This window comes from Ambystoma mexicanum, chromosome 9, assembly GCF_040938575.1.
Source record: "Ambystoma mexicanum isolate Mex_15411 chromosome 9, UKY_AmexF1_1, whole genome shotgun sequence".
NCBI lineage: Eukaryota > Metazoa > Chordata > Amphibia > Caudata > Ambystomatidae > Ambystoma > Ambystoma mexicanum.
Genome location: NC_090931.1, coordinates 1,430,197,844 through 1,430,224,989, shown reverse-complemented (window position 1 = coordinate 1,430,224,989; position 27,146 = coordinate 1,430,197,844). Strand labels below are relative to the sequence as shown.

The window sequence follows — 27,146 nt, the reverse complement described above, 5'->3', positions numbered from 1 at the left end:
GTGCAACTGGGAATTCATGGTTCAAAGGCAGTCCTGTGATTACAATGGTCAATTCTCACCAGGGTGCAGATTACTGGAGTCCTTTTGAGGTAGGCAGACAGAGGAAGGGGGCAGAGTTAGACTAGCCCAGGAGAAAGCTTCAGTTCACAGAGGGATCCCATAGTCTTGGAGCTTGCTCTTCCTCTCACCATTTCCTACAGACAAAGCACTTTGGACATGACATCACAAGGCAAAGGGCACTTATTCCAGCAGGCTGAATTGGACCCTTTCCTAAGGCTACAAGGGAACAAATCCATTGTGGACATTTGCCTACATACAGTAAGGGGGTTTCCCTAATGTATTCATCTTTGGACCCTTCTTGAGGAAGATTCATCTGGAACTTGATGGTTGGGAATATAGTCTACTACAAGGTCGTCCCTCTGCTAGGGAGGTGAAGACCAGGAGCTATAAAGAGGAGGTAAACTCGTCTCTGTAACCATCCCAAGGGCCCATTTGGGATGACAGCTGGCTGTACAAGGCCTACGGCAACTGAGACCACTCGTATCCAGGATCCTGCTCACTGGAGGTGACAGAACTGTTGGGAGGGACGGCCAGGTATGCCAGAGTGTGGCTGGGGGTCCGCCAACTTTGAGGGCCGAACACCCTCCCCAGAACAAATGGAGGACTCAGCCAATGGCAAGTACGAATTGCGGTTTATTACACATAAAACCAACAGGGATCAATACAAGAAACCAGGAAGTCTCGGGTACATTTCAGCTCCTCATGGCGTGCAGCATGGTTTTGTGCGAGTATGTGGCCATCACATGGGTCCTTCCCCGAAAAAACCTATCATAAGCGATTGGGTATCGAGAGGTCTATTACCTATAGGAGGACCCTATTGGTGTTATTCTACCGGCCCCTGCATGTCAGGTGGCTGGCCTGTCTTGTTCCCAAGAAACAATCTATTACATTGTTGCAGAGTAATGGGCTTACTATTGGCTCGTACCTTTTGACACTCACCCCTGGCTTTCAAGTGCTCTCTACAGACCTTCCTGGTTTGGAAGGGCAGAGGAAAGGACTCCCTTTGACCTGGACTCAGCCTCCCAGCAAACACAGAACCGCAGAAGCGACCCTTGGCTCTCCATGCATCTCTGCACCTCCTTAATGCCAGTTTGCCAAGCTGCTGCAAGAGAAACATCAGCGACATCTTCGTTTTCATTGCACATCCGCCTCCCCCATCTCCGAGTTTTGCCCGACGACAAAGCTTTGCTAAACCGGACGAGTCTTCTAGTTTCCTCAGCTAGACTCCACCTTCCTGGCTTCTAGCCTCTTCGAGCTTCAAGCCGTCGCCGCTGCAGTACCATGATGCATGTTGAGAAGTTCGAGCCAGCACACCATCGAAAGGCAAGTCTTTGCTTCTCCACAACGAGCCCATTGAGTCCCACAGTGCTGTCGACCCGACATCGCCTGCCGTTTTCCCCTGTTTTCAACCTGCAAGCCATCACCACTGCCGAACTGCACCACATTGTTGGATCCCATTGATGCCACTTCTTGACTCGACCCCGGCTTGGCGCCGAAAGCATCCAAACTCCCGGCTTGATGCAGAAATGCCTCCAAAGCTAGAATATGGGTACTGATAGTAGTTCTCTTCCCCTGCTCTTCTTTAAAGGGCTCTAGTGACTTGTAAATCCCCCACGCTGTACCGTTTTAAAGACATCTCCCATAACTGTGCATATGGAGGTGATTTATATAGTGCAAACCTGGCTAGAAAGCAACTGAGCACTGCAAAATAGAGGGAGGGGAACACAGAGAGGGGAAGGGCAGCTTGTTGGTCTATGGCCATCATTTGTTGGTGAAGTTTGCTTGAAGAGTAAAGGTCTTTCGATCTTTCCTGGCTAACAGGCGGCAGGGAGCCAGCCTGATGTTAGCAGGAAAGTTCTTCCACAGCATGGGAGCATAGTAGGATATTGCCTTTTATTTGGTCTACTCTTTCTTGCACTTTTTGGATTCCAATCTGGCATGATCTTGGCTCCTGGTGTTGCATTGACCTCCTGAGATCGTGCACCTTTCAGCTAAGTATGATGTTGTCTTTGACATTAGAGCTTTGCAGGTGATGCAAGCTTGGAGGGGTACTTCGTGTTATGCCTTGAGGGTGGGAAAATGTGGTTGAAATCCCTAAATCCTGCAATGAGGTGTGCTGTGGCATGCTTTCAGAGTGGCCAGAGTAGTGGTTGGCACAACAACCAAGAGGGCAGTGCCACCTTTCAATTGGGGTACATAACAGATATGGCGTCTGAACCTTAACATTTGCTGCTGAAATAAGTGCCTGTGCAGCCCTGTCTTCAACCCAGAGTGCCCCTTTATAACAAAGTCTGCATTCTCTCTATTTTTGTTTATCAGGGTGGTTTCTAGTGGTTTTGACTACTAGTTTGTTTTTGTTATTTTAATTAAAGTTCAATTTTTTAATAGAAACTTGGTTGGACCTTCTTTTATTTTAGTACCACAGTATTAGTGTTGTCCATGCAGCTCCTGTACCCGGTCACACCCCTCCTGAAGTGCATAGTCTGCCCTCAGCCTGCGCTACCCTAAGAGGTGAACGCTTGCTGTGCCTATTTCACCTTTTTGATTGGGCTCACTGCTGGCTTAGTCGTAGTGTGGGGCTGAGTAGGCAGTTTTTGCCTCTACTCATCCCTGCACTTCTTCAGGGCAGTAGTCATTTTGTCACAGGTGCCCCTCAGCGTGTGGTCGGCCCATTGCGGGGCTAAGGGTAGGGCTATAGCGCAAACCCAGTACGCTTCTAGAAAAATAGATACAGTAATACTTTGCTGAGGTATATTGTAACTAGGCCTTCTTAATAGTCCACATTGGAATAAAAGACTTTACAAGTACAGATAGAATAGTAGTATGTGCTACAATTCTTGTCTTTGGTCTAAAACTCCATGGACCCAAGAGGGACCAGTGAATCATATCCAGGCGCAAGTACGTACCTTCAATGTCATGTATGGAGAGCTTCAGACAAGTTCAAAGGTTTTCCATAGTAATCAACAGGACAAAGTCAGTAGGCCCAACCGCGGTTATGTGGAAAGGGAATGTAAGTTCTAGTTCTAACCCAGAGGTGCAGAGAAGACAGCAGCTGACCCCAGGGGATGCCAGAGGAGGCCCTCTTGAAGAGAGCACCAGCGCCAGGTGTGAGACTCAGCAGCCCCAGGACGCTACAAAGCAAAGCGGGACTCGAGCCAAAGTACGTCTATGGCAATGCTCTGTAAAAAGGGGCATGCAGAAAGATGTCACTGCAGAGCACAGACCATGGGGTTCCCTGAGATGGGCTCTCACGTAACCCTTTATCCCTTGGCCCAGAGGTAAGTAATCAGGGTCATGTTTCCTGAAATGTCGAATCAGTAACGACGGAACAACCCACTGAGTACATGGTCTTCTGTTGCAGGGTGGTTTGCACGATCCGGTCACTCAGGAACGTGTACCCTGGACAAATGATGACCCAGATGACCCAAAAGAAGAACAATAAGCTACACTTGGATTGAGACCTATTAGCCAAGAGTAAAAGCAGTGGCACAGACAGCTCAAGGTGCTCGATGGACAAACAGCAGAAAATGGTCCCACAACAAGAGCAATGGTGGAAACGACCCAGGGAAGCCCAAACAAGCAGGATTGGTGGCGTGTTGGTGTCGCAATACCCTGCTGGACAACGGCGGCTTCCTACACCAAGGCACGGCGCGAAGGTGGCTAATGGGGAAAGCAGCAGTAAAATGGCCTGATATGCTCCCAGTCTGTGAATGAGGTGGAGCAGGAGTAGGATGAAGACAACCCAGGAAGGATGCTCATCAGCCAAAAATCATATTGGGAGCTAACGGTATGAGGCACAAGCCCAGAAAGGATGACCAAACATGGTCCCACCATCGCAGCAACAGCTTCTTAGTGAAAGGCAAATCCACAGTGTTCAACCAACTCTAGCAAAGCTCCAGTAGAACTGAGTTAGGTTCAGGGTCTACTATGGACTGCCCTAAGCCACCCCTCCTATTTTATTTAATTTATTGTTCATTTATGACGCACTTAATATCAGCAAGTGGTTTCCAAGCACGGGATCGGGATTCGAACCTGTGTATCGCAGCGTTGTCTTGCTTCCAAGACAAACACAATGCCCTTGAGCTATCCTTCCTCCTATCACATACCATGGCACTTAAACAAAGGTTTTGGTGGCCAGACAGTCAGGTTGGCCTCATGAACTGCCATTCCGGTCCACCCATGCAGGATGTGTAATGGCCTGCATACTGCTGGGCACTGGACGAAACCACTCCAACCCACAATCGAGGGTGCAGGGCTGAGCTCAGATTGGGCCCAGGTGTGCACACCAGCCATTTTTTACCTGCTGAGAATGGTTTCACAAAACAAAGGAATGGCCCAGAAACACAACTGTTGAGAGCAGGACATATGTTTTGTACCCGAATGGCTACCAATAAGGTACAGCGGGGTACTAATGCTGTCATTTCGCTTGAACCCTTGGTGAAGTCGAAAGAATACATCACAGCTGCCACTAGGCTACTCCCTAAAAACAATATACAACCTGGATGTAGAATATGAAAATGTCCTCGTAAAAACGCTGGGTGTTATCTTGGAATCCTCTCTGAACGCTGAAGAACAGACCACCCAGATTAACAGACATTTTAATCATTACCTTTGCCTTTTAGGGAACATTCTGCCCTTTCTAAAAGAGGAAACTTGCGCCACCATTGCACAAGCCACTATCCTGTCATGACTGGATTATTGTAACTCCCTGTTGCTTGGGTCAAATATCTCTTGTGTAAAGAAATGTCAACGTGCTCAGAATTATGCTATATGGCTAATTAAGAACATTGCATGAAAATAACCCATCTCAAAATATATGAGAGGCCTCCACTGGCTGCAGGTCCCTTTTTTATTTTCAAGGCCCTAGACAACCTCAAAGGATTTTTGGTGAATGTACAGATGTGCCTTGGACAGAGCTGGTGGCAGCTGTTACTTTGTATGTGTTTTCAACGCTTTTCAATGGTCCAAACCGCGTTTACTGCATTTGGCCAAGGACAGTGGCCAGTGCCTAAAATGGCCATCCTTTGTTCTGTCCTTTGACCATCTTGTCCCTTTGCCTTCCCCAGGTCGGGCAGAACCCGGAAATTACTTATTTGGTCATGTAGACCCCCACGCAAACCGAAGCTTTTGCAGGCTTCTGCATGCCTTGTGTGTGTGCCCAGGATGTGGGCTGGACCTGTCTAGTTCCAATACTCGCCCCGGTTGCCAGGATGTCTGGTGTGCTGGGATGACTGGGGCTACCATGGTCTGTGATTGGTCCACGTCTGAGAGGGCTCCATGTGAGCAGATATCCTATTGGTTTCTCTTTGTTTGGGTGCAAAGGAGATTTTGGATAAGAGTAGGCATCTTACACACATTCCAGGTCAATTCACATCGAACTTAGTAAAGGAGACAAGTATCCTGAACTAAAAAAGCAGAGCCGTGGAACCACTGTTGACCTGCTGGAAGGTTTGGCACCCTGAGCCTGCTGTTGTCCCATCGGACCCCCTGTTTCGGATCAAATCTAGAAGGCCTGGAAGGGCGCTTCAACTCATTGGAATAGTGGGACCAACTATTCTCGGCACCTCCAACTTATCCTGTAAGCAAACCTTTTTGGAAGTGTTCCTGGACCGCCCAGTGAACTGACCAGCTTGTCTTGCGTTTTGACTTGAGCCTTTGGAAACTGTAAACTCTGCATATAACACACTCTCCCACCAAGTTTCGCATGCCTAGCATTCCTAGGTCTGGAATTAGGAGAGTACGTCTGAACCCTGAGCATACGCAGTCACTGTGTCATCCACGTGTGGTTACGAACTTTGTGGGTGCCACTAAGAATGTACGCAGCCTAGCAGGACGGATTACCGACACTAAGAGACCATAAGCGCCCCCAGTATTTCTAGAATTATTTAGTCTACTGGTGCACTATAGAGGTTACCCACACTAATGAGGTCACCCTTTGTTTTTATACCCAGGTTTGGTCTGGACTCTCTGAATTGTATAAAAGACAAGAGACTGTGGAAATGTATATACTAAATACTGCTCCCCGGGAAGTCATATTCAAGATTTCACACGGAAATAACAGTTCTATCATCACAAGTTGCATTTAGAAACCACCCCTCGGATCCTTGGTGGTCCTACGGTTTGACATCTCATGCCCCTGAAGAAGTTCCTAACACTAATTTGAAGGATCATAGGAATGAAACATGTAGGGCAAATTACGACATTAAAATCAAGTGTGGATATTGGGACTAAAACCCATGTTGGGTGCAATTTAGGTATTTTTTGCCAATGCATCTTTAAAAGAGTCAGATGTGAACTGAGTACCCTTTTATACCGTTGTATTGTGTGTGGTTCTGTTTTCCAACTGTTAGGTTTCTAATAATTATCTAACTCCCTGTATCCATATATTTGCACTATTTAGATTGTATTGAGGTGCTTTTGTGTATAATACAAATTGATTTTGCATTTTGAACATAAAGTCACTATTTTGGTGACTGGCACAGAGCACTTTTTGGAAGCACTTGTCACTTTTTGAGATTTTATGGTATTGTTTTTAGAAAAATCTTTATATATTAAAAATACTATGTTTTAATGATAATACCAATGAAGTCTGGTTGAATTCTCCATGAACTTTTACTTGTTTTTGTGTGAACTGTACATTATGTGTGATACATCCTGAGCTGTCCAGTCAATGTATTAACCAAACCTTTATGAGATTGGGAGCCCCCTTTCTTTTTTGTAATTTTGTATATATTGCTCCTTTTTTCATACCTGACTTCCCCCTTAGTTGAATATTGTCCAGAAGGTTACCCTGTTCCCAGGAACTAGGCTGGACAGACACAGGAGGCTCTCCGAACAGGCAAAAACATTACTGTTGCTTTGGCTGTTTCCCTGGGCGGCATAGAGCACAAAAGCTAACCAGTGAACAGTCTATGTTAGTTGCTAATGTTATTGAAGCTAAAGGACATGAGCAAAAAACACTGGCGCTGCAGCGACCCCTAGCGAGCACTCTGAATACATTCTCGGCTTTTGTGCTCCAGGGACTTGGCAAATCAGGTGGTGCAGTTACACCTGCCGGTCACTCAGAGTTCGACATTGGCTGAGATAATTCAAAGCCATTGGGCAAGGCATTGGTTCAGGTGAAGCTGGGGCACGTGCTGGCCAGTCAGATCAGGGTTGGCTGAAGCACAGGGGGCCCACTAGCCACGTCTGGGAAAACCTGCCTGCATATCCTAACAACAAAAATGCATTGATGTAGTGTGATCTAAGGTTTTAAAATGCAAAAAAGCTAGTGTGTTAATGTTAAATGCATTTTGTGGAGCAGAAGCAGTTTCAGCGGATGCAGATTTATATCTCCGGAGCACATATCTGATCACACAATCGACATAGGGAGGATAGCTCGGGGGCAACCTGCTCGCCTTGGCAGCAAGATGACACGGAGCACCACAGGTTCGATCCCCGGGTCCTGCTTAGCAACCTCTGGGTATCATATAATATAGTATAAGAGTGGGAAGAATACAGTCAGTTCCTGATTGGCAGAGGATTTTGCTGGGGGCGGGGCACCTGTGTGGCCTATAGATTATAATGGAGAATATCCTTCTTAATGAAACTTGCATTGCATGGTTTCCCACGTTGTATCACTGACCTTCATGTACCCCTTCCTTATCCCAGTGCCAAACTATGAGGCACCAACCGCCATGACATCAACCTTTTTTTAAATCTTTTCTTTGCTAGCCCCAACCCTTCTCCTCTAGGAGTATAAATGCCCCCAGACCTTTCATGCACCAGTTAAACCTGGGGTTCTGCTGGGCTGTCCGCTGCTACAATTCTACCATCGCGGCAGGGCTTCTGAGGGGCAATGTTTGGTGGATCCCTGGTTCAGTGTTCTTACCCACTGGGCAGTAGGATGGACATCCAGTTAGAAACACTCCTGGGTCCCCTGCTGGGCAAACATACTGTGCGGGCCCTCGGGCGTGGCAAGGGGAAGGATTACAATGTACGGGATGCAAGCATATTCATGTGGCAGGTCTTTATTGGTTCGGCGCTTGAATGCCACGCGGCAGGAATACTGCACACACGCGCCGTAAGGTAAAATAGCAAATGTGCATTGCATGAGGTGCCAGAACCCAAGCTAGAACAGAGGCTTGCAAAGCCTACACAACGACCAGATTGCAACATGTTGCCATGTTCCAGCTGGCATGATGCACCGGCTAGCGGATGGTCATCACGCGCCTCTATGAAAGGCAGGGATGGACCAGCGAGGCAAGCGTGTGACACCCGTTGCCGCACTCTAATCCAGTGAGCCAGGTTACCCGATGCAGAATTGATGACAGGATACATGTAACGAGCTAACAGCCATTTGCTGAGCGCTCAGGGTCCTCTCAAGGATCGAGGAGAAATCCGTTATAATGAGGACAGACAATACCTTGGTCACAGTGTCTGTGAGCAGGCAGGGGGCACAATATCAAAATGGCTGAATATGGTGGCAAAGGAGATGATCCACAGCCTGCTGAGGGATTACGAGATCATCGATGGACCAGATGACGACAGCGACGCGGAGGGGTGAGTAATGTACCCTTTGACTACCTGTTTGTGTGCTTTCTCTTCCAGGAACCACCTAGTGGTGGTAAAGAAAGAAACATCGACCACTCCCTTTCGTCAGTAATATGAGTCTGTGCAAGTGAGGCACATCTAACCTAACAATTCCTTTTCCTCTCACAGGCAAAGGTCAAGAGATCAGGCTTGTACACATGTTGTCTTGACTATTCTTGAGACTGATGAATAAAGTGGGTGATTCTGAAAGTGACGAGCTACCATATCTGAAAGGAAGGATGACCCCACAAAGAAAACTAAGTGAAAGCAGTCCAGGTTGCGAGGACACTCTCTATGTAAAAGGCATATGAGAACCATTGGTAAACGTTTGTAGATTGGTGTTGGTCTAAAGGCTCCAACACACTAGAATGTCAGTGGATGGCAACCTGTCACTAGCCAGATGTTTTGGACTACAAATCTCATAACCCCTCCAGATTTACTAAACTGGATGAGATTAATGGGAGTTGTCGTTTGAAACATCTGGAGAGTCAAAGGTTGCAGACCCCTGCACTAGCCACTCAGTTCTTCGGTTTTTGCATTAAGGTTTCAAACTGGCTCTTGGAGTATCATCTATGAGGGAGCAATAGGGGGCAATCCGGGCCTTTAGGACGCCATGTGACCAGAATTCCAAAAAGGAAAACCTAGTGGCAAAACTATCAGAGTTTCTCTCAATCGCATTTTAACACTCCAGCAGTGTTGCCCCCCCCACCGGAATCTACTCCTAGTAATTGGAGCTTTACACCTTTCTCCCTTTGAGCCTCTAGAATACATAAGTCTAACACTTCAGACCACAGTAGTAATTACTTCTCCAAGAAAGTTGGGGGCGATTGGAGCTGTTCTATGTAAACCTCAATTTCTCGAAGTTCTACCAGATGCTGTTGTTTTGCACTCAGACCAAGGGTTCTTAGAAATGTTTCTTTCAAAATGGTGCTTCCAGGTTTTTTTTAGAGCCGTGGATCTCTAGAAGAGGAGCCATTGCATATGTAAGATGAAAGAGAGTGGTTGTAGCATATGTGGACAAACAGAGGCATTTGGGAAATTGAGAAGCGTGTTTGTAGCTTTTGGGGAAAGTGTCCCATGTATATTCAGTCCCTTCCATTAAAAGATCGATCATATCGCTATTTGACTAGCAGAGGCGGCACCAGACAAGCCGTTGCCTTCAGTGATCCAGGGAAGAAATCACCCATGGGCATGTCGGCTTTCTGGGCAGAGAGGCAGGGGGTACCCACCCAGGACATCTGTAGGGCAGCAGCATGGGCTCCCCGACATGCCTTCATTCAGCACTATCATTTGAACATTCCAGTTGCACTACTTAAAGAACTAGGGGGCGGAGTGTCGGCAGCTGCACGTACAAGCTGTGAGTAAATTGGTGATGGGGAGTGCTGGCAGCGTGCTTCTGGTCTGTGTGATTTTATTTGGACCCTTCCATCTCTGAATGCTTTGGTATATCTCACAATTAAGTACTGGGATGAGGAACAGGGACGTAGAGGCAATCCGGGCACCCTCTTTGCATGGATTGTGATGGGCTGTGTCCCTTGCTTGGTTTGCTTTTTGGACGTTTTGTCTAAAAACTGATAATTTGTGGCGAGAACGAATGACTGGGAGGCAAGCATCCATCCTTTTAGCCATGTTTGCATTTTGTCAAACATTATGTACAATCACCCAATTAATTTATTTATTTATTGTTGTTTTTAGTTCAAAAGAACTTCTTCAACAGTACAAATATATTTACATAAAAACATCACAAACCTTCTTCAATCATCCACAATAATCGCCCAATGACTGCTTTCTTTTTTAATGTGTTGATTGTTTTTTAATATAAGGGTTTTTGTAAATCACACTGCTATAATAAAAAAAATGCAGGGATTATGTAATGGCAATCTTCAATATTCCTTATCATACTCTTCCTTATCACTGAATTTACGACCCTCCACTCCCTATCTGGAAGTCTGTATGATTGTTCTTGGAAAATGGAAAGTGCTGCATTGTGGGTCCCGGGGATGTATAATCCTGGAGGAGAATTGGTGGGGTTAGCAAAGGAAACATTGGAAAACGGGTTCCTGTCATGGAGACTGGAGCCTAAGTACTGTGACGAGGAAGAGTAAGGCTAGGAGTGGGGAAGATTACTGGTAAATCAACCCTGCATGAGGCACACATTGAGCTTCATTGTTTCTTCAAGACTATTCGCTGCCCCATAGTACAGAGCTGTAAGCAGGGCAAAACGTGTCTGTGGTTATTGAACACTTCTGGGTAAGTCTGTCTTTATCTTGAGAAGATTGATGCCTCCTTGGAGAATGCCTGCATACCATTAGCCTCCGCGTGTGCATTGTTTCTGTGGCAACATTCTAGCTTAAGCATTGCAGGTGGCTTGGGCCAGATAACCATGGCACATGTTTCTTGTCCACTGCACAGCAGAACAAAGAAAGGCAGCCAGCAAGGGAGCTGAAACCCTAGCTAACCGCTTACCGAAAGCTATCAAGCTTTATTTCTCAGAGTCATATGGGGCTTAAGGTGTGGGGGCCATTTATGTTGAAAAAGTCCAAATGTCTGGATGCTTAGGCGGAGTCATTGGTGGTCTTCTTGGAGGGTGGGTGCAGAATAGTCACACCGTTGAAAATCAGAGCATGACATTGGCTGAAAGACTAAAATGAACTAATTGAAAAATGTAGCAATTAAATTAACTCCACCTCTAAGGGGATCCACGATACAGCCGATAATACAGCCAAATGAGAGAACCCAACTACTAAACCAACTCTACCTCAAGGATATTCACGATACAGCCAAAAATACAGCCAAAGGAGAGAACCCAACTACTAAACCAACTCTACCTCAAGGGCATTCACGATAAAGCTGATAGTACAGCCAAAGGAAAGAACCAAACTACTAAACCAACTCTACTATTCACGATACAGCCAATAATACAGCCGAAGGAGAGAACCCAACTACTAAACCAACTCTACCTCAAGGGGATTCACGATACAGCCAATAATACAGCCAAAGGAGAGAACCCAACTACTAAACCAACTCTACCTCAAGGGCATTCACGATACAGCTGATAGTACAGCCAAAGGAAAGAACCAAACTACTAAACCAACTCTACCTCAAGGGTATTCACGATACAGCCAATAATACAGCCAAAGGAGAGAACCCAACTACTAAACCAACTCTACCTCAAGGGCATTCACGATACAGCCAATAATACAGCCAAAGGAGAGAACCCAACTACTAAACCAACTCTACCTCAAAGGTATTCACGATACAGCCAAAAACTAAAACAAGACTAAAATGAACTAATTGAAAAATGTAACAGTTAAATCAACTCCCCCTCTAAGGGGATGTTACGCACACCTGGTATCCACAGCGACGCCACCCAGCCGGGTTACTCGCTGGTATGCTTCTCAGCTTTGCCCTGATGTGGTCTGCGGGGAAGGTTCTGCCTTGAGGTAGAATTAGTCATGCTCTCCGTCCTACCTTCTTTGCAGGGGTGCGTTGTCTTTGATGGGCAAGTGCAGTCCAGTTACTTCACTGACGCGGCCTGTTTGATATTGTTCAGGTAGGTCTTATTTCTGTTCTTTAGTTTTGTTGCTATCCTGCATGCCTTTCTTTGTTTACAATGTCTCTTTTTTTCTCCCTTAGGTATGCGAAGCTTCAGCGCGGCGAACTGGCTTGGTTGAGCCCCGCTGGTAAATGATGGCGCATTAAGAGCGCTATGATGTGGTAAGTAAGCGCTATGCGCAGCGCTGCGAAGTCTTGCCTTTGCTAACCTGTGTTTTCCTTCCTTGTAGGTCGCAGTGTTCTTCCGTGCAAGTGGAATGTCTGGAGTGGTGCCAACCGAGAAGCGACCAGCCAGGTAAGCCTTTTGAGCAGGTAAAGTAGTACCAGGGAAAGTAGTTCCAGGCCTGCCACACGCAAAATACTAGACCGCATAGCTTGGTTCTTATGAACCAAGCTATGTGGATGCCTCCATGTTGGCTGACAATACAATAAAGTAGTTCCCAAGCACATTGTTGTTCATGGTGTATGAGCCTGGCCAATGGGTTTGGCCCCTTGAGGGCTTTTGAAGAGGATGGCAGGCTCTAGAGGCCCGAGTCCTGACTCCACCTGGCCAATGTGTTTGCCACAGGGGGTTTTGGGTGAGGGTCGTGACAGCACTCCCCCCTAAGGCCCCTCCCATGGTGTTCCTTCTGTCTGGCCCAGGTTTGGTTGGGAAGTTCTGATGGAATTTCCTGATTAGACATGGTGCGTGGATATTCTCACTCGGCTCCCAGGATCTATCTTGTGGTCCAAATCCTTCCCAATCGGCGAGATAATATAGCTTGGTTATATAGTATTTAGAGTCCAAGATATCTTTGACTTCGAATTCTGGTTCTCTGTTAACAAGTATGGGCTTAGGTGGTGTCCTAATCCGTGTGCCGGGTTGCATTGGTTTCAGGAGGGCTATCTATAGTAGGTCTTTCCAATTCCTTTGTTCGTGGTGCAGCATGCACCGTAAATATTGCTCGAGTGTCTGATTGGTTCTCTTGGTTTGGCCGTCCGTTTGGGGATGGTGACTGGTAGATAGCTGAACGTCGATCTGCGCCATTGCACAGCATTTTTTCCAGAAGTTTGAAACAAACTGGCTGCCTCGATCAGAGACCAGAACCGAAGGGAAGCCATGTAGCTTAACCATGCCCTCCAGGAACACTTTTGCTAAAGTGGCTGCGTGTGGGAGGCCTTTGAGAGGAATAAAATGGGCCATCTTCGAGAATAAGTCCACAACTACAAGGATGGTGTTGAACCCTTGGCTTGGAGGTATATCAGTGATGAAGTCAAGGGAAAGAGTGTGCCATGGAACTGGAGGAATGGCCAATGGTTGTAGGAGACCAGATGGTTTTTGTTTTTGTGATTTATTTTGTGCACAGACACCGCAGGACTGAATATACTGAATGATGTCCTTACGCCAGGTAGGCCACCAAAAGTTCTCTTTTACCTTAGCTAGGGTTTTGGCAATCCCAGGAGGCCCTTCGATCAGTGAACCGTGATAGTTTGAAATAATATGCTGTTGTAATTCCTTCTTGGGTACATATAGGCGATCCCTAAAAAAGGGTAGGTGGTCCTTGATGGTATATTGTTCTCCTTGAGTTTGCCATGCAAGGTAGGCATCAGGATTCATTGTCCGTTGGATTTCTTTTCGTAGTTCTGCTTGTGTTAAGGCTGTCGTGATACCCAAGAGGTTGTCTTCAGGTATATTAGGTACTGGGTCTGGAGTTGTATATTCTATTTCATCTATGCCCATGTGAGATAAGGCATTTGCCTTTCCGTTTCTGACTCCTGGTCGAAATGTGATTACATAATCATATTCGGCGAAGAAAAGGGCCCACCGTAATTGGCACGAGGACTGGGCCTTGGCTGTTTTGAGATATTGCAGGTTTCGGTGGTCTGTGATGACTGTAATGGTGTGTCTGGCCCCCAGCAGGTAGTGCCTCCAGGCTTTAAAGGCGGTTTTGATAGCCAGAAGTTCCTTGTCCGTGATGGCATAATTAATCTCTGGAGGTGGGAACTTTTTCGACCAGAAGGCCACAGGATGTAGCTGGCCGGTTTCCGGGTCTCTCTGTGAAAGGACAGCCCCCATTGCGAGACTGGACGCATCAGTTTCAACGACATAAGGGAGGTCTGGACGAGGAAGTCGCAGGATTGGAGTGGAGGTAAACCTTTGTTTAAGTTCCTGAAAGGCTTCTTCTGCTTCTTCGGTCCAAGCAAACTTTTTATTGTTTTTTCGTAATGGTACTTTGATTGGGTGCACAACCTGAGAGAAGTCTGGGATGAAGCGGCAGTAGAAGTTCGCAAAGCCCAGCATGCTTTGTAACCCTTTCAGAGACGTCGGTGAAGGCCATTTCAGAATGGCATCTACCTTGTGCACGTCCATTCTGATGCCTCCTGGAGTAAGGATAAAACCAAGAAGTTCTACTTCGGTGACGTGAAAAAGGCATTTTTCAAGCTTTGCAAACAAGCAATGTTGACGGAGCTTGGTGAGGAGTGAACGAACGTGCCTGACATGATCTTGTTCCGAGGCTGAGTATACTAAGATGTCGTCTATGTACACTAAGGCGCACACATCAATTAACTCCCTTAAGACGTCATTCATGAAATATTGGAATTCGGCAGGAGCGTTGCATAAACCGAAAGGCATGACTTGATATTCAAACAAGCCGTACTCAATACGGAAGGCGGTTTTCCATTCATCTCCTTTTCTGACTCAGACCAGGTGGTACGCTCCTCGAAGGTCCAATTTGGTATAAATCTGGGCATCTTTAACTTGGTCTAGCATCTCAGGGATAAGTGGCAAGGGGTAGCGGTTCTTCACGGCGATCTGGTTCAATGCGCGGTAGTCAATACAGGTTCTAAAGTCTCCTTCCTTTTTCGGTACGAAGAACAAAGGAATGTCTGCGGGGGACTTCGAAGGACGGATACATCCGTTTGCAAGGTACTGGTCTAAATAGGATTTCAAATGAAGGTTTTCTGGTTCTGTGAGAGCGTAGACACTGCCGCAAGGGATTTGTGCACCAGGAACAAGGTCGATCTGACAGTCATAGGGCCTGTGCAGCGGCAATGTATTGGCTTGGTCCTTTTGGAAAACATCCTGGAAATCATGGTCTTCACTTGGCAAGGTATTAGTTTCTCCCAGGGTTGATACGGTCGCTCCGGGAGTCATGGGGATACAGACGTTGGGTTTCTCCTCTTGGTAATAGCAGGCAGGGGAGCAGTCACCGGGGAAGGTTAATTTCCGCGCCCGCCAGTCTATCCAAGGGTTGTGAGCAACCAACCATGGCATCCCTAGTATTAGCCTGAACTGAGGTGCCTTGATGAGATCGAATGAAATAGACTCCCGATGTCCGTCCTGGCACAGCAAGATTACCCATGCTGTGCACTGGGTTACTGGTCCGGAAGCGATTTCTGTCCCATCCATGGTGGTTACCTTGTCCATAGTTGGCTTAGAACACAAAGGAAGCCCCATCTCTGCTGCCAGTTCTTGATCAATATAATTTCCAACTGCTTCGCTATCGATGTATGCTTCAACGGCATGCATTCTTGACGACTGTTTGTGGTTAATTAAGATCACTGGTATTGCAAAGTGCGAGGTCAGCAACTCTTTCTTCTCACTCGACAAACTGACCTCTACGTTTGTCGAGCTTGGTAGTTTCCGGATTCCTTAGCTTAATCCTTCTCTGTGGCCCGATTGTTCTTCTTGGGGGTTTTACTGGACAGTCCTTCAGGAAATGTCCTGGTTTCCCACAATACAAACAAAGCTGTTGTTGTCATCTTTTGTCCCGATCTTGTTTTGTTAATGGAGGCCGTATCCCTCCACTCTGCATGGGTTCTACAGCATTTTCAGGTACACGGGGTGTGTTTTCCCTTGGTCGAACATACACGCTCCGAGGGTCCGTCTTTCGGTCCTGCAACCGGTGGTCTAGCTGCACGACCAGATTTATGAATTCTGCACAGTCTCTGGGTGGATCAACCACCTGGGCTAAGACGTCCTTTAATTCGCCTCGTAAGCCTCGATGGAATAACGTGGTTCTTTTGTTTTCTGGCCACCTAGCTTCGGCAACCAGTCTGTTGAAGGTAGCAATGTACGTTAACAAGTCCTGATTCCCCTGTCGGAGGGACAAGAGTTCATTGTCTACTGCTTGTTCCTGGGTATGGCGAGCAAAACGTTTTTCCATTTCTCTGTGGAACCCCCCAAAGTCATGTAATAGAGGATCGTCATGGGTTACCAACGGCACCGACCAATCTGCTGCACTACCACTCAGGTATGATAAGACAAAAGCTACCCGAGCTTGGTCGTTTGGAAATGCTCCAGGCCTACAAAGAAAATCAAGGCGGCACTGATTGATGAATGCTGCATACTTCCGTGAGTCACCTGTGAACCTTTCTGGTGGTGCCAGGGGCACTGTTCCAGGTAACGTGGTCTGTACTGGAGTGGGTGGTATGGCAGGGTTTTGCATCGTTGGATTGCTTCCAGGTAGAGGCGTCTGTCCTGCCTGTGATTGCAAGTATTGCCTGCTAATCTCTTCAATGCGTTCTTTGGTCACTATTAGGTCTCTCCGGAGGGCATTAGTCTCTTGTCGGGCAGAATGAACCTCAGCACGAAGCTCTCCTAGTAATTGGGCCAAGTGGTCCATTTCTGATATCTCCATGGCGCCCAGGTGGATTTGTTATGGTAGGCTTTGTGTTCTGTTACGCTCACCTGGTATCCACAGGGACGCCACCCAGCTGGGTTACTCGCTGGTATGCTGCTCAGCTTTGCCCTGATGTGGTCTGCGGGGAAGGTTCTTGTGGTAGAATTAGGCGTCCGTGCTGCCTTCTTTGCAGGGGCGCGTGGACTTTCATGGGCGAATGTGGTCCAGTTACTTCACTGATGCCGGCCCATTTGATATTGTTCAGGTAGGTCTTATTGCTGTTCTTTAGTTTTGTTGCTATCCTGCATGCCTTTCTTTGTTTAAAATGTCTCTTTTTTCTCCCTTAGGTATGCAGAGCTTCAGCGCGGCGAACTGGCTTGGTTGAGCCCCGCTGGTAAATGATGGCGCATTAAGAGCGCTATGAGGTGGTAAGTAAGCGCTATGCGCAGCGCTGCAAAGTCTTGCCTTTGCTAACCTGTGTTTTCCTTCCTTGTAGGTCGCGGTGTTCTTCAGCGCAAGTGGAATGTCCGGAGTGGTGCCAGCCGAGAGGCGACCAGCCAGGTAAGCCTTTTGAGCAGTTCGTAATTTGTAAATGTCTCTACTGCTTTCTTTAATGTTGCCTCTATCTTCCTCTTTCAGGTCGTTCTGTCCGGGAGGCGTGCAGATTCGAGGAAGCTGTTCTCAGTAGCTGCGAGTGTTTAAAGATGAAGACTGCAGGTAAGATGCTGCTGCTAATGATGTTCCTTTTGTCTCCTTGCAGGTTCTGCTTCTCCGAGGTTCGAGGGAATAGCTGGACACGGTGAGCGTCACGTTGCAAGCTGCAAAGTACCACGAAGCATGTTCTGCAGTCAGGGTGTGGTTTATATAGCCCAGGTAAAGTAGTACCAGGGAAAGTAGTTCCAGGCCTGCCACACCCAAAACACTAGACCGCATACCTTGGTTCTTATGAACCAAGCTATGTGGATGCCGCCATGGTGGCTGACAATACAATAAAGTAGTTCCCAAGCACGTTGTTGTTCATGGTGTATGAGCCTGGCGCCATAGGCGCCAGGACTGGCCCCATGAGGGCTTTTGAAGAGGATGCCAGGCTCTAGAGGCCCGAGTCCTGACTCCACCTGGCCAATGGGTTTGCCAGAGGGGGTTTTGGGCGAGGGTTGTGACAGGGGATTCATGATACAGCCGATAATAAGGCCAAAGGAGAGAACCAAACTACTAAACCAACTCTACCTCAAAGGTATTCACAATACAGCAGGTAACACAGCCAACCAAGAGAGCTAAACTACTATTCAAACTCCATCATCGAGGGGGAATAGGGTTACAGCAAAGAAATCCCAATCCGTAGTGACCAACTACTGAGTCAACTCAAAAAGCAATGGCAAAATGGCCTCAGAGTGTACAACTAGCCAATGAGGAAAATCAAATGACAGCATCAACTCAAAAACAGAAGTCTGGGCTACACCAGTTAAATTGACTTGTGGGTAGAACCCAACTACAAAATCAACTCCAACAACCAAGCAGAATCAACATATAGCAAATAAAACATCCACTGATGAGAACCCAAGTAACAGATCATCAGCAAAAGGAGATGGGGTTGAGCCGAGCCACATCACATAACTCAGTTGGTGTGTAGATGTAGATCCAAAGTACACAGTCAATTACAATAGCAAAGGGTAATTGAGCTAGAGCAGAGGACATAGGCAGTGCTAGACCCCAACTACAGAAGCAGCTACAGAAGGCTGATGTGATTAAGCTACAGCAGAAAATCAACCAGTAGGTAGAACCCAACCACAGAGTCAATTCCAAGAGCCAGAAGCCACCCACAGGAGAGAACCCAACATATAGGAAGAATAAACAAAGAATAAACAAACACTGTCAACCAGAGAAGTAAGGCAGGACCCTTCTACAAAATCAACTCCAACTACCAAGGAGAATCAAACCAAAGCAGATAACACATGCGTTGGAGAGAATACAAGTAAGAGATCATCGCCAAAAAGAAAGGGGGATCAAGCTACGGCATATAACTCAACTGGTATGTGGATCCCAAGAACTGAATCATTATCAATAGCAGAGGGCAATTTAGCTAGAGCAAAGAACAATACCAAGACCCCAAATACAAAAGAATGATCTGATGACGCCACATAAGAAACATAACCTGTAGGTAGGACCCAAATACAGAGTCAACTCCACTCCCAGGAAAGAACCCAGCCTATGGGAAGAATAAACAAACACATTCACCCCGAACAGAAAGCCAGAACCCTGGTACACAAGATGAAGCAACCAATGACAACAGTGCAGATAAAGAATACACTCTACCACAAAGGCAACATGTAAGGACAGCAGGGAGCCTAGTTAAGGGACAGCATTTAATAACTAAACCAAAATAAGAGAGCCCAGCTACAGGAGAAGAAACAAGTAGGGGTCAGAATGGGTTCGCAGAAACCACTCAACCGCGTGGTCGAACACAAAAATGAGGGGAATACAACCAAGAGACAGACTACTCCTTGGCAGATCCAACAATGGGAGTCGACCCAGATGAGAGTCAAATACAGCAGCAGCCTGCAACGTCTAAATAACACAGGAGAATTGATTTGCATCAGAGTACCTGCCAGGTGTACTTAGCCCACCAGTATGGGAGAGATGCCCAATGGCGGAGAATCCTTCTAATGCCAAAATACAGCAAGTAAATCAAATTCTCCAGCAAGGGAGGGGCGTGGGTAAAACATGGCCCATGTGGTGAATTCCACCACAGAATCACGGCCAAGAGAAAGGTGAGTCTAAGGTCTAAAGGAAAATTAACCACTTTATTTATTTATTTATTTGTTTGTTTAGTTTGCGCCAACGTCCGCAGGCATCTAGGCGTACTCAAAAACAAAACAGTACACCAGAAAAGGCCATCACATAAGAATCAACTGAATAATAGCGTCTTTAAACATTTACGGAACGCGGACAGATTCTTTTCCTTGCGCAGGTCAACTGGTAACTTGTTCCAGGCCGGAGCGGCTTGGACTGAAAGGAATGGCCATTACCTCTAGCCCGCTTGCTTCGAGCACAGGTTAGATACATAGCATCACTAGAGTGGGTAACTCGTGTAGAATATTGCTGCGTACATTTCTTACTTAAATATTTGCGGTGCCAGACCATAGAGACATTTATGTGTAAGAACATTGACCTTGAACAAGATTCTGGCAGCAGTGCAGGTCCCTATCTGTAGAAATATGTTCCTTTTTTGATACTCCTTTAACAATGCGAACAGCATCGTTCTGTAAAATCTGAAGTTTTTTTATACAGCCCCTAAAGCCAGACTTTGGAAGGAACAGAACCCCATCAGTAGGGAAGGAAGATGATCAACCAACCACTAGAATACAATCACAATCAACTTCACTAGGAAAATAGAACCCAGCAACAATGGCTTGACCAACCCATGGACAGAACCAAATTTGCCAAAACAGCACAGAAAAAGCATTGACTAGGCCAACCACAAGTAAGGATCCAGCTGAGAGAAAGAGCCGAGCTACGCGGACAACTCCTCCAACGGGGTAGAACCCGCCTCCAATATCAAATCGAACCGACGGACAGGACGCACGTATGGAACCGGCTCTTACAGGTTCGATGGACAGCAGCGGACTTAAAGAGTAGTCAAAATGCAACCACAAAATCAACATTAAAAAAACATGAGGGAACCCGGGTGCTTGAGGGAATACAAATGGTGGCTGCAACCCAACCATACAACAAGCTCGAAAACAGGGTTTCTTTTAAGGGGGAGGGGCACTCGCAGTCAAAAACCACCTTTGAGTGGGAATCCGACTGATGGAAGAACCAATGTCCACAGTAAGACCCAGGAAGAATCCAATGGCCGGAGAGAAACAGTGGCAACGTTCTGCCTCGAGCCCAATCCAGCCAGTACGTAGTACCCGCCCATGGCTCAGAACTCTGCTCAAAGAAATAAACAAGTGAGTGAGTGGAACCCAGATATTGGGTAGAACTCAGCAGGTCTGCGAGAAACCAATCCGTGGGAAATGTTGGTAAACACAGGGAACTCTTCAAAGTATCTCAAACTTCCCTTACATAATTAACTTCAACCCCAAGGAGAGTGGCCTGCTTCAGTGTGACAATTCAACTGATCATTAAAGATGGAAGAGCAGCCACCGGCTCAATCACAAACAGGGGACACAGTGCAACAAAAGCTGGTCCGATAGCACAGCGAGTAGAGCAAAGCTTGCTTTGATATCTATGCAGAGCCTGCTGACACAGGTTCGAATCCTGGCAGGGCCAAACTCAGCCTTTCCCACCGCACACTGTGGAAGCAGCCGGTTCTAGCGCTAAATAAATGCTAAATTATTATTATTATTATTAAAAGCGAAGAAGCAAAGCAGGTGAACTTTGAACTCGGTTACAGGGCTGAACCCTGGATAAGACAACAAAGAGACAAGCTTAGGTTTAGAGCAAGGTCACCAATCAAAGTCTCCTACCCTGTCGAAAGGATAAATACACAATGGGGTGGAAAGAAGGGCTACAGAGAGTCCTAGGATTTGATTGCAAATGCAGAAAGTGACTGTGCGTCATTGACAGTTTTATTAATGCACTGAACGGGTTTTGCCTGGCAGTCGAAATGTTGCACTTTGCAGTTTGCACACACACATTAGAGCACTTTGCCGAAGAGAAGATGAAGTTAGACATGCAGGTTCCTAGTGCAAGGGATGCCAAAACCCACTAAGGCCTAGAGTGGCACCTACAATACGCACACAGCTCTTCCAAAATGCAAATGTTGAGACTTGTTTAGACTAAGGAACTATTATGCCCACATGGTCCAAGGTATTAGGCGCATTCTTGTCCTTTGGAGCAAGGTGGCCATACCAGGCCTGCGTTCCGTGTATAATGTTCCTGCACCCCAAAAATCTTAAACTGATAATTGTCCTTTTTTTCTCTATTAGAAATGATTGCCCAGTGTGTTTCTTCTTTTTTATTCATTCACCCTGTACCCACCAACTGATGAAGAAGTCGATTGGACTTTGGAACCTAATGCAATGTTCCATTTCTGCAAAGTATTTCCAGTTAGTCTGATAAAAGTCATAAAAACATGCATTTTGTGTGATTTTAAAACTGGACTCTCACTGCAACAAATCTTTCTTTGCGCCACACTGGGCCACAATATGTGATAAGATTGCATCCATCACAAGAACTATGTTGCAGCGTTCGAATGATTAAAATACCCCGCAAGATAATATTGAAAAGGGTGTACAGCACAGCTTAACTCTAAATTGGACACAGCACCCGTTCCCCATGACTTTATAATATGGGCTGCTGTTAGAGGCCTAGCCATACTCTACCTATCTTTAAGCTGCCTCTAAATGTACACATGCATTTTACCACTCCTTTCATTTCTTTCAACACAGACTACGGTCTAAGGGCTTCGAGACTACACCAATGGCAGCAGGCACTCTACAAATACCACCTAACATAACATAAGAAACAACTATCATATGTTTTACTCTCATCAAGGTTTCAGATGCTTATAGCTTCATCCAGACATAAGCAAGTCACCAGGTACAAGGATAAAGCCAAATTACACAAAGGCATTCATTATGCACACCAGAAAAGGAACTCCGGTCAAGCTCGCATTTTAGGTGGTGAGCATTACAATCAGTCACACTGGAGTAAATGATGATGTGATGAACAAGATGTTTATCCCTGCAGAAAGATGCCAGTTTCTAAGAAGTGAATCCTAAGGCTACATTGGGTGCTCGATTGGTTTCCAGGGAGACGTCATCATCATGCGTCGTACCTCTATTCTCCATATCTGGATCCCGGGGGTCGTCTTGTTCAGGGTTTTCGTGACTGCGGTGCTAAGCTCAGCCATGGTAAGTGATGTTCTGGGCAATGGAGGATGGCCTGCATTGGGAACAAACAAGAATACATTATTACACCTGCCCCCTGAAAGCAATACTGCCAAATTCCAGCAGAAATGATACACTAGCGGAGATGGGTTTTGACGGAACAGGACAAAGAGCCAATCGCTATGGGAGGGATTTATGTTACAGAAATGTTTTTAATGTTTGCCTTCTTGGGCATGAAACATTTGCGAGAGGTCTTTAAGCAAACAACCTAAAGTAAATATTCTGCTGTGCTTTTTCTTCTTTCGTCACTAAACTACCATCTAATTAATGTATCCATGCCCAGTAACCAGTGATTCACAGTATGACACAGTCAATGTCAACATGTTAAGTACTGAGGAAGGAGTATTTAGCAGAAACGCTGTTTTTCTTATCGCCTCTAATGCTGTCTTTTAATGTTCATTTTGCAGCATTCACTACTGCCTTATACATCTATCAATATGACAAAGCCGGACATATCATAACATTTCCTCTGTGTAAAATGATCTATTATTGTATCATCACCAAAAATATATTCAAAGACATTAGAATACTTCAGTAAAATACAAAGATAAATAACTGTACTATAAACAGTTACATTTGACTTCTTGTTTTCTCTCTGGTCCTTGGTATAATTGAAGTGAAACAGTGAGTGTCACCATTGGCACGACGTTTACAGTAAATTATATATGAAGTAATACCAGAAATAGTTCTGTTAGGAACCATTCTACTATTAGTCTAGAGATTTGCCGTAAAGCATGGGGGAACCATTCTACTATTAGTCTATAGACTTGCAGCAAAGCATGTGGGAACCATTCTCACTCTAGAGATTTGCAGTAAAGCATGTGGGAACCATTCTACTATTAGTCTATAGACTTGCAGCAAAGCATGTGGGAACCATTCTCACTCTAGAGATTTGCACTAAAGCATGCAGGAACCATTCTGCTATCAGTCTAGAGCTTTGCTACAAAGCATGTAGGAACCATTCTGCTATCAGTCTAGAGCTTTGCTACAAAGCATGTAGGAACCATTCTGCTATCAGTCTAGAGCTTTGCTACAAAGCATGTAGGAACCATTCTGCTATCAGTCTAGAGCTTTGCTGCAAAGCAAGTAGGAACCATTCTCACTCTAGAGATTTGCACTAAAGCATGCGGGAACCATTCTGCTATCAGTCTAGAGCTTTGCTACAAAGCATGTAGGAACCATTCTGCTATCAGTCTAGAGCTTTGCTGCAAAGCAAGTAGGAACCATTCTCACTCTAGAGATTTGCACTAAAGCATGTAGGAACCATTCTGCTATCAGTCTAGAGATTTGCAGCAAAACATGTAGGAACCATTCTGTTATTACTCTAGAGATGTGCAGCAAAGCATGTAGGAACCATTCTGCTATTAATCTAGAGATTTGCAGCAAAGCTCACAGGAACAATTCTGCCATTAGTCTAGAGATTTGCAGCAAAGCATGTAGGAACCATTCTGATGTTAGTCTAGAGATGTGTGGCAAAGCATATAGGAACCATTCTGGTGTTAGTCTAGAGATGTGTGGCAAAGCATATAGGAACCATTCTGATGTTAGTCTAGAGATGTGTGGCAAAGCATATAGGAACCATTCTGCTGTCAGTCTGGAGATGTGCAGCAAAGCATGTAGGAACCAATGTTAAGCTAGAGATTTGCAGCAAAGCATGTCGGAACCCTTCTGCCATCAGTTTAGAGATGTGGTGCAAAGTGTGAAGGAACCATTCTGCTATCAGTCTAGAGATGTTCAGCAAATTATGCAGGAACCATTCTGCTGTTAGTCTAGAGATTTGCGACAAAGCATGTAGGAAGCATGTTGCTGTCATTCTGGAGATGTGTAGCAAAGCATGTAGGAACCAATCACAGTCTAGAGATTTGCAGCAAAGCATGTAGAAGCCATTCTGCCATTAGTCTAGAGATGTGTGGCAAAGCATATAGGAACCATTCTGCTATTAATCTAGAGATTTGCAGCAAAGCATGTAGGAACCATTCTCCCATTAGTCTAGAGATGTGTGGCAAAGCATTTAGGAACCATTCTGCTATTAATCTAGAGATTTGCAGCAAAGCATGTAGGAACCATTCTCCCATTAGTCTAGAGATGTGTGGCAAAGCATGTAGGAACCATTCTGCTATTAATCTAGAGATTTGCAGCAAAGCATGTAGGAACAATTCTGCCATTAGTCTAGAGATGTGTGGCAAAGCATATAGGAACCATTCTGATGTTAGTATAGAGATTTGCGGCAAAGCATGTAGGAAGCATGTTGCTGTCATTCTGGAGATGTGTAGCAAAGCATGTAGGAACCAATCTCAGTCTAGAGATTTGCAGCAAAGCATGTAGAAGCCATTCTGCCTTTAGTCTAGAGATGTGTGGCAAAGCATGTAGGAAACATTCTGCTATTAATCTAGAGATTTGCAGCAAAGCATGTAGGAACAATTCTGCTATTAGTCTAGAGATGTGTGGCAAAGCATTTAGGAACCATTCTGCCATTAATCTAGAGATTTGCAGCAAAGCATGTAGGAACCATTCTGCCATTAGTCTAGAGATGTGTGGCAAAGCATTTAGTAACCATTCTGCCATTAATCTAGAGATTTTCAGCAAGGTAACTTGACTGATGCCAGACAGTGACATAACCACAGAAACGGAATGTTGGTTACATTGTTTTCTTTATGCATTAATTAGAAGTAAATCATCAATTGGAAATAATTAGAAGTAAATGTCAAGCTGTCGTCAAAGTTGTTTGGTGGTGTCAATAGAGGCAATGATTGATCTATAAATGTCAAGAAATAGAGAATCAAAATGGCTATTTAACGCAAAGAAAGGCAAGAGCAGCTTACACTCGTGGCCATTCAAAATATCAAGTTCAAAATAAAGAGTAAAGAATACATTGGCAGAGGGAGGAAAGCAGAAGTCTTTCCACAGGCGAATAGAGGGTGGAAAAAACACCTTTTCTGACTTTTTATGGTCAATATTTTATTTTTCTATTTAATAAATCGGGGAGGTTGATGTTCTTTATTTTTCTGGCATTGCATCTAATCAGAGGTTGATATTTAAACACACTTCAGTTTTTAGGTTGACATTTCAGACTTTATTTGTGTGTGAAATCTTTTGACACAGAATCATTTAACATCAATATGGTGGACACAAAAAACTTAAAACACCGAATTCACAATGTTGTCTCTAAGTTCACATCTATGTAGTCTGGTGGTGTGATACATTTAAGAAACTGGGTTGCGTGTGAGTTTGTCTGCGTGCGTGTTTGGCTTTGTGTGTGTGACAATACTGATCTCGAAATAATATGCGCCTGGTTGTATTACGAGAAATATTAGATTTACTTTCATTGGCATATTTCAGTATTGCTCATTCCCCCATGTGTAGCAATGTCATGGGAGGTGAGATAGTTTGGGCACAGCCAGGGATACCATTTATGCAAAAAACCCTGAGCGGGAGCGCATTACCTGCTTCGGTAATGCCAATACCCCACCGTCTCCCCGGCGAGGAGCTTATTGCTACCAGTACCCCAGCCCATTAGGCAGGGGTACTGGTAAAAGTTGCGCAATGCCTTTGATGTTGCGCAACTGAAACAGAAAATGCCTGCCACAGAACGGAGAGAAAGGACTATACGTAGTCCCTTCTGCCTTTCCTTGACGCCCATTGAAAAAAGAAGACTAAGTAAACAAAAAAAATGGCCACCAGGGGACAGGGAGAAGGGACTACACGTAGTCCCTTCCCCCTTTCCATGGTGGCCAGGACGCAGCTGCGAGAGGGGCCTCAACAAAGGCTTTGTTGGGCTGGTAACGCACCGGTGAGGGCCAATGAGCTTGCTTGTTACAAGATCTTTGTCCCTCGCCCATGTACTAATTATAAATTAAAGGCCTGGATTGAATAGAGAGGGAGGTGAAGTTCCAAAGTCTTGAGAGATAGTATCGCACGCACAATGAAGATGGTGGATTTGGGTTGAAGGAAATGTCAGTGGTGGAGAGGTTGGTTGAGCCAGTGTTGAGAAGAGCCGGTGGGGTCGGGGTGACTCTGTGGAAAATAGATTCCCTGGAAAACATGGAGATAGTTCAGGCATTTCAGGACGGGTGTAGAGGAGGTTCCAAACACGACCCGCACTCCAACCGTCCATTTTGAAGTAGCAGGAACATTCACGCGAAATATGTAACGTATGATGAACAAATAAACCAGCAGAGATCCGCAGTGGGGCTTTGTCCAGTACCTAACCTATAAGACTGAAAGCACCTATTGAAATACCGACACCTAAGAAAGCCTGGACAGTGAGGCACCCGTTGAGAAAACCATACCGACAAATGAGACAGAATGATGATTGTCAAAATGCAATACCTGAAGAAGCCAAGAAGATACTAAAAGAAGACGAATGATGATGTCATAAGAACCCGGACTGACTCACATATAGAAGATATGACGACCTGTGAATGATGAAAAGAGACGAAACACCATGGATAAGTGACATCCT

The 27,146-nt window shown here is 45.6% G+C and overlaps 1 protein-coding gene across 3 annotated transcripts in view; it reads right to left on the bottom strand.

Moving 5' to 3' along the window:
* The window catches only part of VIL1 (villin 1), a 426,415-nt gene that overhangs the window by 195,831 nt on the left and 203,438 nt on the right, over positions 1-27,146 (bottom strand). For all 3 annotated transcript variants that reach the window (XM_069616842.1, XM_069616840.1, XM_069616841.1), the window contains exon 2: positions 22,573-22,679. In XM_069616842.1, the coding sequence (XP_069472943.1) occupies positions 22,573-22,647 (75 nt within the window). In that variant the 5' untranslated portion in view covers positions 22,648-22,679. The remainder of the gene's footprint in view (positions 1-22,572; positions 22,680-27,146) is intronic.